The sequence below is a fragment of the Anguilla anguilla genome, chromosome 13 (genome assembly GCF_013347855.1).
Source record: "Anguilla anguilla isolate fAngAng1 chromosome 13, fAngAng1.pri, whole genome shotgun sequence".
NCBI lineage: Eukaryota > Metazoa > Chordata > Actinopteri > Anguilliformes > Anguillidae > Anguilla > Anguilla anguilla.
In genome coordinates, this window is record NC_049213.1 from 32,727,246 (window position 1) to 32,743,922 (window position 16,677).

The following is a 16,677-nucleotide window of genomic DNA, read 5'->3' on the forward strand; positions in this document are numbered from 1 at the left end:
TCGACATTTTGGGCCGTATCAAACGCATAACATCTCTTCGACTAATAAATGTTTTTGTAGTACCAAAAGTTGAAGAATACAAATATAAAAGAATAAAGATCCGTGGTTTTATAAGAGAAGAGCTGACGTTTCGATAGAATACAGTTTTAGAAATAATTCCCATTTCGCAACAGCAAATTGTTCACACAACTCTTTATTGCCTTTACAAACACCCAAATAACAAATAAACAACATAAAAATCTAAAACAAAATATTATATCCGAAAGGAGATTAAAAAACAAATAGTTAGTGTTCTGTTATAAATATATCTATTAATATTCATATCCATACCTACATATTAGTGAATTTAATCCAGATTTTTTGGCTGGTTTAATAACTTCTGAAAAGTATGTGTAGAAAACTGCTGTATGAACTCGAGACCACAGGATGGCAGCAGACACAAGGTCATTCTCAATTTTGGTCATTAGTCTTCAACAGAGCCTGTCTTCAGACTGTAGTGTTAAAAACATTGATGTGCAACATACGTCACAAAATGTATGAGAAATGAGACACCTATTGATAGGTTCAATGTTGTCTGTGAGAAAACCGGTTCCCCTATCACCAGGATGTTGCCCTCCAGGAGCAACAGTACAGTATTCAAACCAGAGTCTCTGTCACATGCATTATCCCCCACGTCAGACAAAAAAGGAAGTTTAAGTGCCTTGTGAATGATTTCTTCCCTTGACGTCTTTAAGAACTGAGAAATACATTTTCCTGACCCCTTTCCTTGCTTGCAATGGTGGGTGTGTGTGTCTGTGTGTGCACGTGTCTGAAGGTGATTTTAGGGCCTGTTTTCAATAATGAGGTCGATCTCTCAAAGGTTTCGGCTTCTCGGTCTCCTCTCCTCCCCTTTGGCACGTCCGGTTACTCAATCACTGCGTCACTGTAGTCTGGCTCCTGTGTGCTCAGGCAGAACTGTATGACCCGTGGCCCCAGGTTCCTGCTTCTAACACGGATGAACAGAGAGAGCAGAGAGAGAGAGGGAGACGTACCTGTTAAAATTAACCGGTTACAAGGCTGGTCTGTAAACACAGTGGCACGAGTGTGGTTAATCTCACTGGCCACTCGAGCAGCGGCAGCGGTGTGCAGCCGTAGTGTCCAGACCGAGTTTGTAACCAGTAGGCTCCAGGTTCAGGAGCAATGATATGGGAATTTCTGCCGTACCCTCAGGAAAGAACATTGCTTATATAGTTACGCAGCCATATAAAGGTGTAAAAACCATGAAATGTAAGCCATGTAAAGGCTAGCGTATCTGTTATCTGTTATCATTTTTGAAAATCATAAGCTTGTGTGCTGAGAATAAACCTGGCACATGCCACAAGTGGACTGTAGAATGGGGAGATGCATCAAATGATCAGCCCCAACTGATTATACCACCTTATAATCAACTGGGGCTAATTGTAAGATAGTATAATATTATATCACCTTAGGACTCAAAGATTCCAGAGCTATATAGTGCCATGCACTACATACTAATATTCCCCCGGGTTATAAAGTGCTTACCATAACTCCAAGATCCACAAATGTCACTGCTTCATTCATACTGCCCAGATATTTTCTTATGCTTATTGTGCATATGTTTTTTTGCAGTTGTAGCTGTTTGTTTAGTGGATTGGACAGACATTCATACTCTGGCCACACTTCAATACATCACTTGTGTTTCTTATTTCATAGCTTCATTAATTAATATTATTGCCATTATTTCTGTGTGCTGTTCCCCACTGCTGGTGAAACTTAAAATAGATCCAAAAACTGCAAAACTGCTTCATGGCCATGTTCAGTTTATAAGTTGCTCACGACAGCAATTATATTCACTCATGCAGTACAGTATGGTCAGACACACAGCATAATAAAAGGTGTTAGATGAGATTGAAATATTTTACCAATAATCTTAGTTATTTCTACTCACGTAAATTATGTGTAAATAAACTTTCCTTCAGATTTAATCCAGAATATACCCACCAATATAGCATACCTCCACTGTATGATGATGTATTTACATGTAGACTTATCCAATCAGGCAACATAAATGAATAATCCTTATCTAGTGCCTTTTTGAAGGCTAACAGAGCTAAAATAAGATATTTTATATAAAAGAAATGTCAAAGAGCCACAATAATTAAGTATAAAACAGGCAAAACAACAAATCGGTAACACACAGAAAACAGCGGCAACATAACAGTAAAAATAGTTGTGTGTGTGTGTATTACCTGAGCCCGGGTGTGAGTGCCTCACCTGAGTAACTCTGTGCAGTGCAGCACAGTCCCTCTCCACGGGCTGTCCTGTACACAGGTGAGACACAGATGCGAGTGGCGGGGGGCAGGTGGGTTAGCAGTGTGGAGAGGGAGTTTGGAGGCAGGTAGAGAGAGTTGGTGTGGCCAGAGAAGCCACTGCCCCCTTCCCAAGTCACCCAGTACCCCTGTACCCCCTCCACACCACCTCTCCAGCTGACTTGGACTGAGTCACTTCCCACTGTCGTCAGCTCCAGATCTTGTAAGGCGGGAAGCTCTGGGTGACGGAAGAAAAAGGAGGGGGGGTGGTTAGAGAGAGAGAGAGAGAGAGAGAGAGAAAGAGAGAGTGAGGGGGGAGAGAGAGAGAGAGAGTGAGGGGGGGAGAGAGAGAGAGAGAGAGAGAGAGAGAGAGAGAGATTTCAGGGCTCTGGGTACTCTCTAATCTAGGATCAATTCAGGATCAGCAACACCTGTCTGGGAGCTTCAGACCCTGATGCTCACCCTCTTGAGTGCACACTCTGACAGACATCGCCCTCTGCCTGCCAGTGGAGTGCAGTGCACTGACCGTGACCAGGTACTCAGTGTTGGGCTGCAGCTGGGTGAGGATCGCCGAGCTCTGGTCTGGGCCCGCGATGAAAATGCGGACCTCCCCCCTCGGGAGGGCGCCATACTCGACCTCGTACCTCAGCACCGAGTTCGGCTGCAGGGGTCCCCAGCTCACTTTCAAGCTGCTCGTGTTCGACTCCGTGACCGTGACCGTGGTGGGACTCAGTACCTCTGGAGAAGAGGAAAGACGGGGGAAAAAAAGAGACACTGACAAACGAGACGGCATGAAGCTACAGGGTGAGAGAGAAGTGATTATAGTTGACAAAATAGACATCTGGCCAAAATAAAAACAGCCAAACAAAATATTCCTGTCGTGGCTGTTCCAGGTCCTGGAGACTCACAGCCCAGGGGATTTTATAGCTGCCTTTGATCCCACGGTTCCAGTAAACAGCTTATTTATTTGCTTAGCCAGGCCCCCTTCTTCAGGATGCTTCCTTTATATATATCTTTTCAATATGCTAACAGTCTCCAACAGGAATAAACTCTTCACTGTCACACACACAGCAACTGAAATCATTGGTTTTCCTACTCTCAACTTATCCAATCTCATCTCCACAGCCATAACAGGTAAAGCACATACAAACTGCACATGACCCAGAACCCCCCGCTGCAGGTCACCCTCAGGTCACAGACACAGGACCCCCATGTGTAGGAGAACTCGCTTAATAAAAGCTCTGTGCCCCCTGCCACACAGAAGCTTGATTTTCGCTTTAGCCTCAGTTCAATATCTCAACTCAATGTTCTGCTACGCTGTTGTGTCGTTATGTCAACGTCAACGTCAATCTTTGCTGTTAGCGCTTGACTCAATTTATTAATGTTTTTTGACACAGACTGCCAAATTCTATCGATCTGTCCACCCATCTATCCGTTTTGTTCTCTCGCTCTCCCCCCCCCCCCCCCCGCCCCCCGTGTCTCCATCATTCTCACCAGGCAGAGTGGTGAAGTTGACGGACAGGGGCTTCAGAAAGTCCACGTTGGACTGGGGCTCCAGCGTGGCGCGGTACCAGGTGTCCTCCCGGAGGCCCGTCAGCTCGGCCCAGGTGGAGTCGCCCGGGCGGCTCACCCGGCGGAACGGGCCGCTGCCGGTGCTGGTGCTGGTGCCGGGACCCCCCTCTCCGCCCCCCTCCGTCCCCAGCGGCCCGAACACGATGTTGTAGTAGCCCGTGCCGCCGCTCAAGACGGGACGCCACTGCAGCACCGCGCTGCTGGAGGTCACGTCTCGAACCTGCAGCCGCTCCGCCCGGATCAGCTCTGGCGTAGGGATCGCCACGGGGGGAGAGGGAGGGAGGGAGGGAGGGAGAGAGACGTTGAATGAAATTGGAAAACAAAAAACAAAGAGGACAAAGATGGGCGGCCATGTTCCGCCAGTGAGGGCAAGGGATGGGGAGGGTAAAAAAAAAAAACGGCTAACAGACAGCCGTATGCGGGAGACTGAACAGCTCATACTGTGAAATCCCTCAAAATAGAAACCACAGTCATGAGATGATGCTGCGGCAATTAGGGGAAAAAAGCAAGGGGTCTGTCGCTCAACTGAGCAACTTGCGCACGTGTATTAATAAGAGCCAGTGCATGGAAGGAAGGAAGCTAGTTTTCATGCTGTGTTTTGAAAGGGTTATTTTCTTAATTACATTTCTGCGTAACTTGTGCCTGGATTTTGCACTTTTGGATTATTTTCCATCTATGCCTGTAATATTCCTTCTGTTTCTACACCCACCACAGTGATAAAATGTATTTTTCATGTCAAGCCAGAAACTTACCATTTTATCGTGCTCATTTCACATTTAGCACAACTGTAATTATGATATAACTGATTTTATGTGTGCGTGCCTACTGCTTGTTAAAGCGCCTCGTACGATTGCACAACATAACTTCTGCACTAATTTCACTTCTTTATCGGGTCCAATTTTGGGGTTTGTTCTGCTCACAGTGCCAAGATGTTTTGAGAAAGACTTTTCATTGCTATAGGTCAAATGCCACACCCATTATGGCTGCCAAATATTTAGACTTCATACCTTAGTAACTTTTTGAAAGCATTTCGCCATTCATCCAAAATTTTCCACCCTTAGAGGCAATGGCCTCTGGATCTGCAGGCTCTTGCTATCCCACAAGGCCATGTTCACAGTAGACAATTGCTGCTCTTGTCTCTTGCTGTACACAAATACAATTTCTAAGACAAAGTATTGAATAAATATTCTTACCATTCCCTAAACACTGTCTCTAGACGTAACTCTAGACTCATTCTGTAGCCAATAGCCATTCGCATAAAAAGCAATGCAGACACCCCAAACTCATTGTTAAATTGGTTGCTTACATCAATATTTATGTTTCCCTGCATGCTAAATTAAAGTAGAAAAAGAAATAAAAACTGAATACCCGACCATTCCCATTCAGTATCCACATACATTGATATAAGTGGTTGTTAAAACTCAGATCTGATAAAGCTGACCTACTGGATGTCTCCATATCTGATTTCTGTTTACTTGTATGAATTACTTGAAAATGGATATTTTGTATACAGTTGTACACCAGTCAGGATCATATCACTGAAAGTTACACTCTGATAGTTAAGACTAACAAGATAATTAGACTTTCTTCATAGGGGTGTATCTCTCAGAAAAGATATGTCAGTATGGCAAGTTTAGCATGTCAAAACAAACTCAACTTATATGATAATACATAATGTGCGGCCATTTTTATTTATCCTGTCGTCTGTTCACACACAATTTATAATGTTTTGTATATCCAATTCCAATATCTGGTATGCATTTAGACTGACATCACATTTCCCAAGAGAGATCAACCATATGCTCCAACGGACATGACAGCCAGTTCTGTAACAGGGCGCCTCGTGAATCCTGTTATTCGTCAGGAGAGTGTTGGTGATAGGAGAAGAAGCACGCGAGAAATTTTCAAATCGGACATCTAAATGAACACCTAAATGAAGCATGGAAGCATCCATAGAAGCATACCACATGTTCCATCCATATCTGTGAGTGGGCATGGGGGAGTCACATGCATCAGATGAGCATCACAATGGAACTGGTAACCACGTAGGCTACTTATGGCCAAGTCACTCTCCCATCACATCACTGTTTCTTTTGCTCTGCCCATAACCACATGCTAAAACTGTCTTCACACCACGTGTACCCCTCTCCTCTCCACTCCAGGCTTTCCTCTGCTTCCCACCCCTGACACACTCACCGATGATGGCGTCCCGCAGGTCCTTGGTGATGATGCTCACGTCGTCAATGTCCACAAAGTACAGGTGAGCGTTGGGAGGCGGGGTTACCACCTTCTGGAGCACCTGATAGTCCCCGTATCCCGTGGAGACTGCTAAAATGGCCACGCCCTCCTGTTTCAGCTGGACCATGGGCCCCTCCACAGCACCAGGCTGCACTCCGTCAGTCAACCAAACCAGCACCCTGGGGATCCCCGCCCTGGCCCCACCCGCCCCACCGGGCACCAGCACCTGTTCCCGGGCCAGTCTCAGGGCTGCCTCCGTGTTGGTGTCGCCCTGGAGCGGCGCAATCCTCGAGAGCGCCCCCTGCAGGCTGCGGTGGGTGCTGTGGGCCTCGAACCCGAACTCCAGGCGCGGCTCAGTCCCCACCTGCAGCAGCGCCACTCTCACCTGGTCGGGCCCCAGGGAAAAGGGCTGCAGCAGTTGTGACAGAAACTGAATCATGTGGTAGTGCTCGTAGGACGAGACGCTGCCCGATGAATCCAGGAGGAACAGAATATCCCCCTCACAGCAGTTCAGCACTGTGGGCGAGAAGGGGAGAATTACTGTTTTAATATTAGCTTTACAAGACACCTTGTAAAGTTTTACTTTATTGACAAATTTCCCCGTTGAAAAGAGAAAAAGAGAAGTACAGAGAGGATAAATCTTTCCCACCAGCAACTATAACTATCAAGTATAGTGATAACTGTATAATTATAAAACTCATCCCAATTCAAATGAACGAATGCTCAACAATGACAATCAAAAATCAAAATCAGCCAGAATGATAAAGATAGATATTAAAGATAGACAGATGTTATACAAAGCCTTTGTCAGATCACACCTAGAATATTGCGTGCAGTTCTGGGCACCACACAACAAGATTTTGAAGCTGTGGAAAAATTTAAAAGTAGGGCAACTAAATTTCCATGAAATGTAAAGTTATGAGGAAAGACTTAAGTATGTAATCTCTTTGGGTCTAGTAAAAGTAGACTAAGGGGAATTTGACCGAGGTTTCCTAATTAAAAAAAGGATTAACAAAATGAACTCCATATTTTTCAGGGTAGCAAGGGCAAAGGTGGAAATTAGCATGGGGGGAGTTTGTCTTTGGATACTTTCGCAACACTGATGCTAATGAAGCCTGTTTGAATCATTGAGAGGGAGGTCAGAGGTAAAAGGAGGAGAGGCAGGGTGCTGGGTCTTCGGTTAAGGGATTGTGCTGTGGTGCATGGACGAGCCCCAAGGTCTCGAACCAAGCCAGTGCTGACTGTGTGGACAGTAGCTGACATAGCAATTGGCGATGTGTCACCCAGGGTAGGATAGGGCTCATTTGGTTAGGAGTCCGCGTTCCATCGCTGCCTAGCGTCGACTGGGCGCTATCTGACATCAATGGGCATGTGTGCGAACTGCATGTTAAAGCTGCATATGAAAGGTCTTCCTCCGACTCCACTCTGAGCAACCTTAGCTGTGGTCTGCGGACTGGCAACACCACATATTTCACAGGAGAATCGCGGATGTCTTCACTCTCCCGGGTTCGGACAAAGAATGCATTACATTACAGGCATTTAGCAGACGCTCTTATCCAGAGCGGCTGCGGTCGCACAGTTGTCCGTTCCAAATTAGGGTGGGAATTGGACACGCTCAGCCCAGCTTTGCATGCCAAATTTATTTCAAAAAGAACCGAAAGGACAGAAGCTGCAGAGGGAGTGACAGAAGCTGACCTCGGAGAATAAACAGATCGATGAGTAAACAAACTGAGTGACAAAATGAGACTGAAAGCAAACTGAGGCGAACACCATTTAAAAAAAACAAAAACAAAATGGTGGGCATTAAGCTACTAATCTGAGGGTCTTGGCACCCTACGTTCAAAGCATTTCAAAACACTTTCTCAGCTGACTGAATCTCAGTGGGGTTTGCAGTTTTGAAACACCAATGAAATGTCGTTATCAGAGCAGAATGTATGGCAAAATGTACCATGATTTTCAGATTCATGAGTAATGATGGAATGAGGGGTTTCCCCCACCCTTCTGCTCCCCCCCCCCCCCCCCATTACTTCACTGCACACCTTTCGCTGCATAGTAGCATAAAAGTAGTGCATTAGTCAGCATTCAGTTCTATTCAGAATATCAATGAGGTTTCCTGTTCCTCTGGGCATAATATCTGAACCCTTTCTTAGAATATTGGCATCAAATTTTTTGTCAGGCGTGCCAACACCACATAAATACTGAGGTCTGATTCTCAGCACGATCGGGGAACAACCATTTCTAAGAAATTCATGTTATAAATCATAGTTTATTTAATAAGACGCACAGAGAAGTGATGAATAAACCAAGTGAACCAAGTTATTTGAAATGTGTAAGTACGAGCACACATTATATATATATATATATATATATATATATATATATATACGAACGTGAGGGCATATACATATGGTATTATCACATATGTAGTGTAATAGTAACTGCTTCACTAATATTGCTGATACAAAATGATTATCAATGAATTCTGAATGGCACACACTGGACAATAAGCCAACAAAAAACTATGTTTGAAACAGAAGTTTATTTCAAGGGTTAGTTTTAATCCTATCAAAACTGCATGCATGGGGCAACAAAGACAGACCTCAATACATTCAAATGAAAAATGTTAAATTACATTAAATTATGCAGTTCAAAACAGGTCAGCTCTCCACAGTAATGTATAATTGGATTCATAGTTTAGAGCCAGGTGAGTTTCTATTGGTTAGTTACATCATTGGTTCCACACACCAAAATTGGTATTTCATTCAGTTTTTGAGCTCAAAAGAGGTATTCTGCGTTTTCAGACACAAGAATGACTGACACCATTTATTGCTTTTGAAGCTCTTTTGATGTCTTAGTTGATTTTGGGGTCACAGAATGTACAGTAGGAAAGGAGAAATGAGCATACAGCTCACAAATGTGAAAGCTATGGTTCATAGCCTACTCAACCATGTAATTTTGGCAACAGGCATTAGCATTATAGAAACACTGGATTCTTTTACCACACAAGTTGGTATGAAGGTTATAATTACCACCAGTACAGCACTTAGACCTTCAGATAACTTAATGTAGAGACGAACACCCTTGTAAATACGGTAATACTATCCTGACATTTTTCAGGGCTTAGCATGAAAGTGTTAGCTTACATCTGAACAAAGGACACTTTTGATTCATTTCACTCTTCTATGCCAGAAGGTTAATCTCGCTTTATGAAAATTTGAAACTCCACCACTGAAGCAACGAAACCAAGAACTCCGATAATATTGATACATACGCCTAAAATGGCTGCATTCTTAACATAGCAAAACCTATTAAATTAGATGGTGGGTACCTGAAATAAATCTCAGAGGATGATAATTTTACTAAGAGAAAGCCGCACGTCACTTTCACAGACTTGTTCATATTCACACGCTGTGACAACAAAACAGCGTAGTAATATGGCCAAAGCCACACTGCTACTCATGATAGAACAAGAACTAATGACTAGGCAGGGACATGAACAGACAAATGGCCAACGCACACGCACACACACACACACACACACACATACACATACACACATGCATGCACACACACACACACACACACACACACACACACACACATGCAGGCATGCACACACATGCAAGCAAGCACACATGCGCAAGCATGCACATACACATACACACACACACACAAATATGCTTCCCATAATAAAACACGAAGCACACACACACACATATACACCTCCACTTCACTGCTGTCTCCTTGGAACACCACCATCCCATTAAACTTTTATGGACAATGCAGGAAATCTGTCAGCGAGTGAAGTGAAATAGTGAGTAGAAAAGAGAAGAGAGGGGGCAGGAGAGAGTGAAAGAGAAAGAGAAAGAAAGAAAGAGTACAATAAAAGTAACACGGAACAGCGACAGAGGGGAAAGAGGCCCAGAGGAGGATGGACAGCTAGCCCTCAGAGCCCCCGGGAGCTGCAGTGATGCAGTACGAGCTGGCAGTGGAATCGCAGATGCAGTGAAAAACCCTCCTTTCACAGAGGAGCTCTTTAATTGGACCTGGGAGTGAAGATAAACAGACAGAGAGAGGGGAGGGGGGATCACAGAAGGGGCAGTGTGGGCCAGTGGCTGCTGCCAACTGACTAAGAGAGAGAGAGAGAGAGAGAGAGAGAGAGACCGATAGAAAAAGAGAGACAGGGAGACAGATCAAGGAGGGGAAACAAGAAGAGAGTCAGGGGGAGGTGTGTGCGGGTAGTTTTGTCTGAGAGATGGAGAGGAATGTACAGTCGCTGCATTCCCCCTCACTGCATTCCACAGAGAAGTGTGTGTGTGTGTGTGTGTATGTGTGTGTTTATGGGGGGGGGGGGGGGGTGCTTGGAAGGGTGGCCAAGGGGGTAGATAATGCATGTGTGTGTGTATGTGTTTGCGGGGGGGGGGCAGGGGTGCTCTGTGGGTGTTCATGTGCGTGTGTGGGCACATCTTTGAGTGTTTTGTGGGTGAAAGTGAGGGAAACAGACATTTGGTCCCAGTGGATGTAGACTGCGCACATGGTATGTGTTTGTGTGTTTGTGTGTATGTGTGTATGTGAGGGGAGGAGAGGGGGTGGGGCTAGGCTGTGGGTGAATGGGCCCGTGTAGCGATATGCAAAATTCCTTTATGCATGCATGTACATGTGTATCAACAGGCTCACAATCGTCTCAATCTTTCCACAGGTTCTGGTATGTAACATACCCTTATCCTTTGTGCATGAGGTGGGGAGGGGGGGCTACTGCTATCAGTCTTACATAGATTCCAGGATATAATGCCAACAAGACAACTCTAAAGATAACATTTTAAGAACTAGAGCATAAATGCTTTAGAAGAGAGAAGGGACAAATTCCTTTTTTTAACCAATTCCAGGTCAAACACACACACATTCCTGCTGCAGGCAAAAAAATTGCATATTAGTCATAAATACACAGAAGCAAAAACTCATCTCTGAGATCGTATCCAAGCTGCAAACATATAGATATCCGATGCATTTTGTAAACCTTTAAAATGATAATGCTCAAACGTGTTTTCTTACTAATGACTTATTAAGACAGGGTACATTTTTGTAAATAACTAAAAAAAGAAAACCTGCATGCTTCACCCATAGCAACATCACTGGCTAACCAGGGGCAGCTTACTTGAAAGCACTGGAATATGAGTCACTCTGGAAAATAAATAAATAAATTAAGTATAACTTCCTTGTATATCCAGTATAAGAGTGAAATAGGCACTGACAAGCTTATTTTCACATCTCACTTAATGTAACTTAGATAGACAGGTTATATTTATTGTGCTCCCAGAGGAAATTTGTCTACACAGTTTGTACAACACATAGGGATATAAGTGCATGGACATAAAGCGATATTCCTCCATTCCCACACCTGTGAGTTATGGACAAACACAATTGCATGAATGCATCTAGGCATACAGTACATAGTGTTCAGCTGGGAAGCTTGTTGAGAGCCCCTACGGCAGAGGGGAGCAACGCTTCTGCCAAAGTGTGTCCTTCTGCAGAGTCAGGACCTGTTTCTGCAACCAGATGGGAGCAAGAGTGAAAAATTAAATTAGGAAGCCGCTCGGGGTTGTGTGTTACAGTGAGCGCTTTTTACACCTGATGGCTCTGTTATTGAGGCCTGAGAGGTTTTTAGAGGTCTGGTTTCCGTAAAAAAAAAGCGAATTTGTAATAGGAGAGACGGCCAAAGAAGTGTCTTCACCAGAACAATTTTTGATTATGTTAAAACAACAGCAAAGTCAGACACAACACAAGTACAGGCACACGCATGCATGCGCTCTCACACGTGCACGCTCGCACAACCACGTGTATGTACGGACACACAATCACCATCATCATCATCACCATTCCCACGCCCCAAATTACAGAGGAAGTCTGCAGCCTTCACCGCAGGTGCAGGTCCCTACATCCCCGTGGCAAGCTGCAGTATCTGTCCCCCTGCCCATTTTCTGCCCTGCCTCCATACTTCCCCTCTGTCAGCCTAGCCTGTCTGAAGCTGCATTAGTCACACAACTGCATGGAAAATGCGCAGCTCTCCCAGAGATCAAAAACATGGACTACTGGATGGCGGAAGGCCAGGGTGGGACATGAAAACTCCCTTTGGAAAACATGAGAGCCCATAGAGCCCAGAGGCTGGGTGGAGCTCAATTCGCAAAGGCCAGGCAGGGTGAAGGGCAGGGGTGGGGGTTGGGTTGGCAGTTAGTGTTGCTCATGGCAGCCTCCTGTACAGTACTTGTGGGACTTAAAATCAGAGGGAGGGTGGGGCAAACAGGCGAGAAAGGAGAAACTGGAAGCTGCCTATGAGCACGAAGACAAAGTACATACTGATCAGTATGACCACAAAGTACATACTGATCAGTATGAACACAAACAAACACACATACACACTCTCATGCATGCGTGCACACAAATGCTCTGGTAGACACGGGTATGCAACACACAATAGTGAACCACAAACATATTCTAGAGCACACACGCACATGACAGGTGTGTCAAATGTGCCCAGATGGGCTTCGGGACCTCACCACAAAAACCAAACAAAACAAAAAAAAACACTGTTGTCTTGAAACCGACAGTACCGGGGATGCACAGGAAAGCAAGCATGCTATTCAAGAAGCCAATATCCAGGAACATAGCTTGTATTAAAGGGTAACAACAAAAGATGCGGTGGTTTTTGACAGCCCCACTTCCCCAATCCAGAACTCTTGGGTATTGCCTGCAGAGTGCTGGACTCAGGGACATATCGCTGCGGCCTTGCCCAGCTTCAGCAAGATCACCCCCAACACAGAGCAGGTAGGCCTGTGCTTGATGTCCCACTAAACATGTGGGTTCACAATTTGGCACCTTTGATTTGATGTTATTTACTGTAAGCTCAAAGACAGATCTTCGTGGTACGTACGGAACCACGGACAAAGACAGAGCAAAAAATTTTGTTTCTCAGCCCCCCCAAAAAATGTATTGTTTTGAAGTGGTGAGCAGACATGGGCGTGAAATCAGATGCCTGCACTGCGGGCTCAAATAATGAGCGGGACACAACATCACCGCTATATTCCGAGAGCAAGTCATGTAACCCGAATCTATCCAGCGAATATACAGTATAAACGTATGAGTGGTTTTCAGGTGCAGCGAATGATGATAATGTGCTACCAAGAGATAAGGTGTGCAAGGCGCTGTGCTTTTCCATGCTGTAGCCTCCTACACTGTTGCCCGTTTTAGGCCCTGTACCTGAGGACTGCTGGTACTCTGCCACTGAAAAGTCCTTGTGAAGGTTTCATGGTAAATGGTAAATGGACTGCATTTATATAGCGCTTTTATCCAAAGCGCTTTACAATTGATGCCTCTCATTCGCCAGAGCAGTTAGGGGTTAGGTGTCTTGCTCAAGGACACTTCGACACACCCAGGGCGGGGTTTGAACCGGCAACCCTCCGACTGCCAGACAATCGGTCTTACCTCCTGAGCTATGTCGCCCCTATCAAATCCATGGAGCAATTGTTCCACAGCAACAGGCAGCGTCTTGCAAGAATTTTCAAAGGACATCTACTTCGGCTGAGCTATTTATTTTTTTTTTTTGCCTTCTGTGTTTTATAAAATCAGATAAAGGTTTCTGGCTTAAATCCATAGGGAGAGATTCAGGCATCTTCTAAGTTCTGGGGCCACCATGGATCAAAAAATGTGCAGTTAATATTTAATTCAAGTTTAGTCAACCTGAAAAACCAATGGCAATGATTTATGGGTTGTTTTCTTTGGAACTGTCCTGGCTGAAAACGACTCGGGCTTATTTAAAGGATCGAACAGTGCCATACGAACCGGAAAATGGTTTGAGACCAGTTTTACTGAAAAAAAACATTTGGACAGCAATGAATGAATGAACAGTATGGAATTGCTGGCCAATTTTGCATATCTGATCAAGCGACCGTCTGTGAATTGGTCATAATTAGACTTTGTTCTTTGGGATCAGATGTCACCCATAGAAAACAGACCCCTACCACATACTATAAGATCAGATTAGCAAAATACAAGACGGAGGAGTACTCTTTGTGGAATAGCTCCACAGCACACTGTTAGAAATAGAAGTACACAATGCAATACCCTGGGCTACTGTAGTTTCTCACAGTTTATATTTTTACAGTGCTGTATATTATACTACAAAGTGGGAAAACCATGAAGAAGCAGGAAGCTGGAGGACATTAAAATCATACCGAATTTCATTTTTACGATCATAAACTGTTAGTGAATCACTCCGTACTCCTTTGCGCATCTGTACCATGAGATTACCCTTTTCTGCTTGTAGGGTTCAGAGATCTGCTTTTGGCTCCATATATGAAGAGCGGAAAATCATGTGTACATCCATGTCTTCTCTCCAATATATAAGCGGTGTTATTTGCTCTACAAGTAAAGTCAATTCCTCTGCCTATAGTCCGTGTTTCAGCCAACTGTTACACGAACACATCACTGAATAACCTGCTAAAGTTATTCAGTGATGTGTTTGCTTCTCATAACACACAAAGTACACGCGCGCACACACACGCGCGCACACACACGCACACACACACACAAACCTGTAAACGGGAGACTATTTAATGCTTTTTGTGTCAATTAAATAATATAATAGGTGTACATTCACTTCAGCAGGAACAGATTCTAGTCCAAATCACAGTGGTCTGCTGTGTACGTCAAATACAGTGAGAACTAATATCTGTAATATAATGTTTTTTAAAAACTTATACCAGTAATTTATTTGGTACTAATGGAAAGCTTTGCCCTGACACTGAAAATACAATAAAACTAAATAGTGGCCTACTACCAACTCAGCAGCTATTCAGTTACTGTACCATCTGTCTACAGGACAATTTCTCAACAATGTACAGTAATGTTACAATCTCTGCGGGTGAGGTCAGCCTCAAATCAGAGAAGGCCACTGAGTCATTCCAGGCCACGACGGGTTCAGTTTAGTCATCGCTCCTCCGATAGTCTTTTATGGTGTCCCTTCCCATCCCAACACGCGCACACACGCACAACAACACCGAGCTCTTTAGTTGAGACATTCGCCGTATTACTCACAGGTCGTCGTATTACTCAAAGGTCGCTTTTTATTGACAAAGGCCGCCGGAGAAAGGGCTTGTGGTTTCCTTCATTTACGGGATTTCTCCATTTTCGCTTTGTAAAGAATGAATAGGCTACCTGTGGCAACAACTGTACAGGCTGTAATTGCCATTTTATCTAAAAAAAAATAAAACAGCGTATCCTTCGCGTGACAACAGAAGTAAGGTTAAAACACTAATAATAGTAATTATAATAATAATAATAATAATAATGATTATTATTATTATTACTGTTGTTGTTATTATTGTTGTACCTGTCATTATTATTATTATTATTATGATTATTACTATATTGTATATATATATACACACACACACATTTATTTTAGTCGAAAATTATTTTTGTCGTAAAACCAGGGACAACATAATTGTTTAAATACTGTGTGCAATTATGTATTACGAACGTACAAAAAGCTTAGTTAATGATTAACTCGGTAAGTCGGGACAGACTCGACCTAACACCCCGGAACTTAGACATAAACAGGAAATTGATACAAATCTCCAGATTATCTTCACTCGTTTATCCCTGAACTCTGGTCCCCGCATCCCCTCGGAACTCACCTGTTTCAGGTATGGCGTTTTGAGTGCTGGTCGGCCTCAATATCACACCGCCTAAAACAACGATGAGTGTAATCCACCCCTCCATTAAAAGCATTAGTGATGTACTTCTGAAATAGTTGTTTAAGTTGTAAAAAGTGATCAATGTACGGTGTAGGCTAAATAGTGCTAGTCGGTGTCCATTTCATTGTCCGTATCTTCTCTCCGGCACAGTACGCTCCCCCCACATTCCCTAGGGATCTGCGTCTTCACGGCAGTCTGCACCAACAGGAAGATTTAGAGTTTTGTGTTTCTTTTAAATCACCTGGCGAAATAGCCGGCACACAGGTACGTTTACACTCCAGGTTTGCTTTTTTGATCCGACTCGCTGGAAAAGTTTTTTCTTTTTCACTTTGTTCTGCTATATGGTTATTGATCCCCCTTTTACGCGAAGAAGTTCAAAAACACCTGTACCCTCTACTGGACGACTCGCGAACTCCTCTCTCCTCTGCTTCGTGCGCTGTGTCAGTGTCTTTGGAGTCTTCGTTTTGTTCAGAATCGGAATAGCCTCTTCGATGCGGAACAAAGCTAACAACGGAGCTTCTGTGCTTTCCCCGTCTCCTGTGCTACCGATTCCCCCCCTCTCCTCCTTAGGCCGTTCCCTCCCTTTTCTTCTCTCACCCCCCTTCTCCACGCTTCTTCCAAATGTCTCAGTAGTTGAGGCGTCAGAATTTCTGGATCTGCGCCCGATGCATTTCCTATTATTTGTGTGTGCGTGTATGCATCCCCCCCCCCCCCCCCCCCCCCCCCCCCCCAATAATAGGCTTCTCATACACTTTCCAAACGTACGATCTTGCCTATTCGAGTTATAAACCATATCATTTTATACA

The 16,677-nt window shown here is 44.2% G+C and overlaps 1 protein-coding gene across 3 annotated transcripts; it reads right to left on the minus strand.

The window, feature by feature from the left end:
- Positions 1-175: 175 nt before the first annotated feature.
- LOC118210654 (von Willebrand factor A domain-containing protein 1-like) lies at positions 176-16,464 on the minus strand. 3 transcript variants are annotated; one of them, XM_035387003.1, is made up of 6 exons: positions 15,812-16,464; positions 6,078-6,635; positions 3,804-4,127; positions 2,772-3,047; positions 2,275-2,547; positions 176-979 (listed from the first exon to the last, which is right to left on the minus strand). In XM_035387003.1, exons 1-6 carry the CDS (start codon positions 15,903-15,905, stop codon positions 945-947), a joined length of 1,560 nt encoding a protein of 519 aa, XP_035242894.1. In that variant the 5' UTR covers positions 15,906-16,464; the 3' UTR covers positions 176-944. The 3 variants fall into 3 exon arrangements, with proteins under 3 accessions (XP_035242894.1, XP_035242893.1, XP_035242892.1); XM_035387002.1 differs by having other exon boundaries at positions 176-982; XM_035387001.1 differs by having other exon boundaries at positions 176-985; positions 15,812-16,462.
- Positions 16,465-16,677: the final 213 nt, after the last annotated feature.

Coding starts and splice junctions, on each gene's coding strand:
- LOC118210654 (XM_035387001.1), bottom strand. CDS start 15,905: ATGCTTTTAATGGAGGGGTGGATTACACTCATCGTTGTTTTAGGCGGT. Junction 6,636..15,811: donor AAACGCCATACCTGAAACAG/GTGAGTTCCGAG, acceptor TCTCGCCCACAG/TGCTGAACTGCTGTGAGGGG. Junction 4,128..6,077: donor CCTGCGGGACGCCATCATCG/GTGAGTGTGTCA, acceptor TCCCTACGCCAG/AGCTGATCCGGGCGGAGCGG.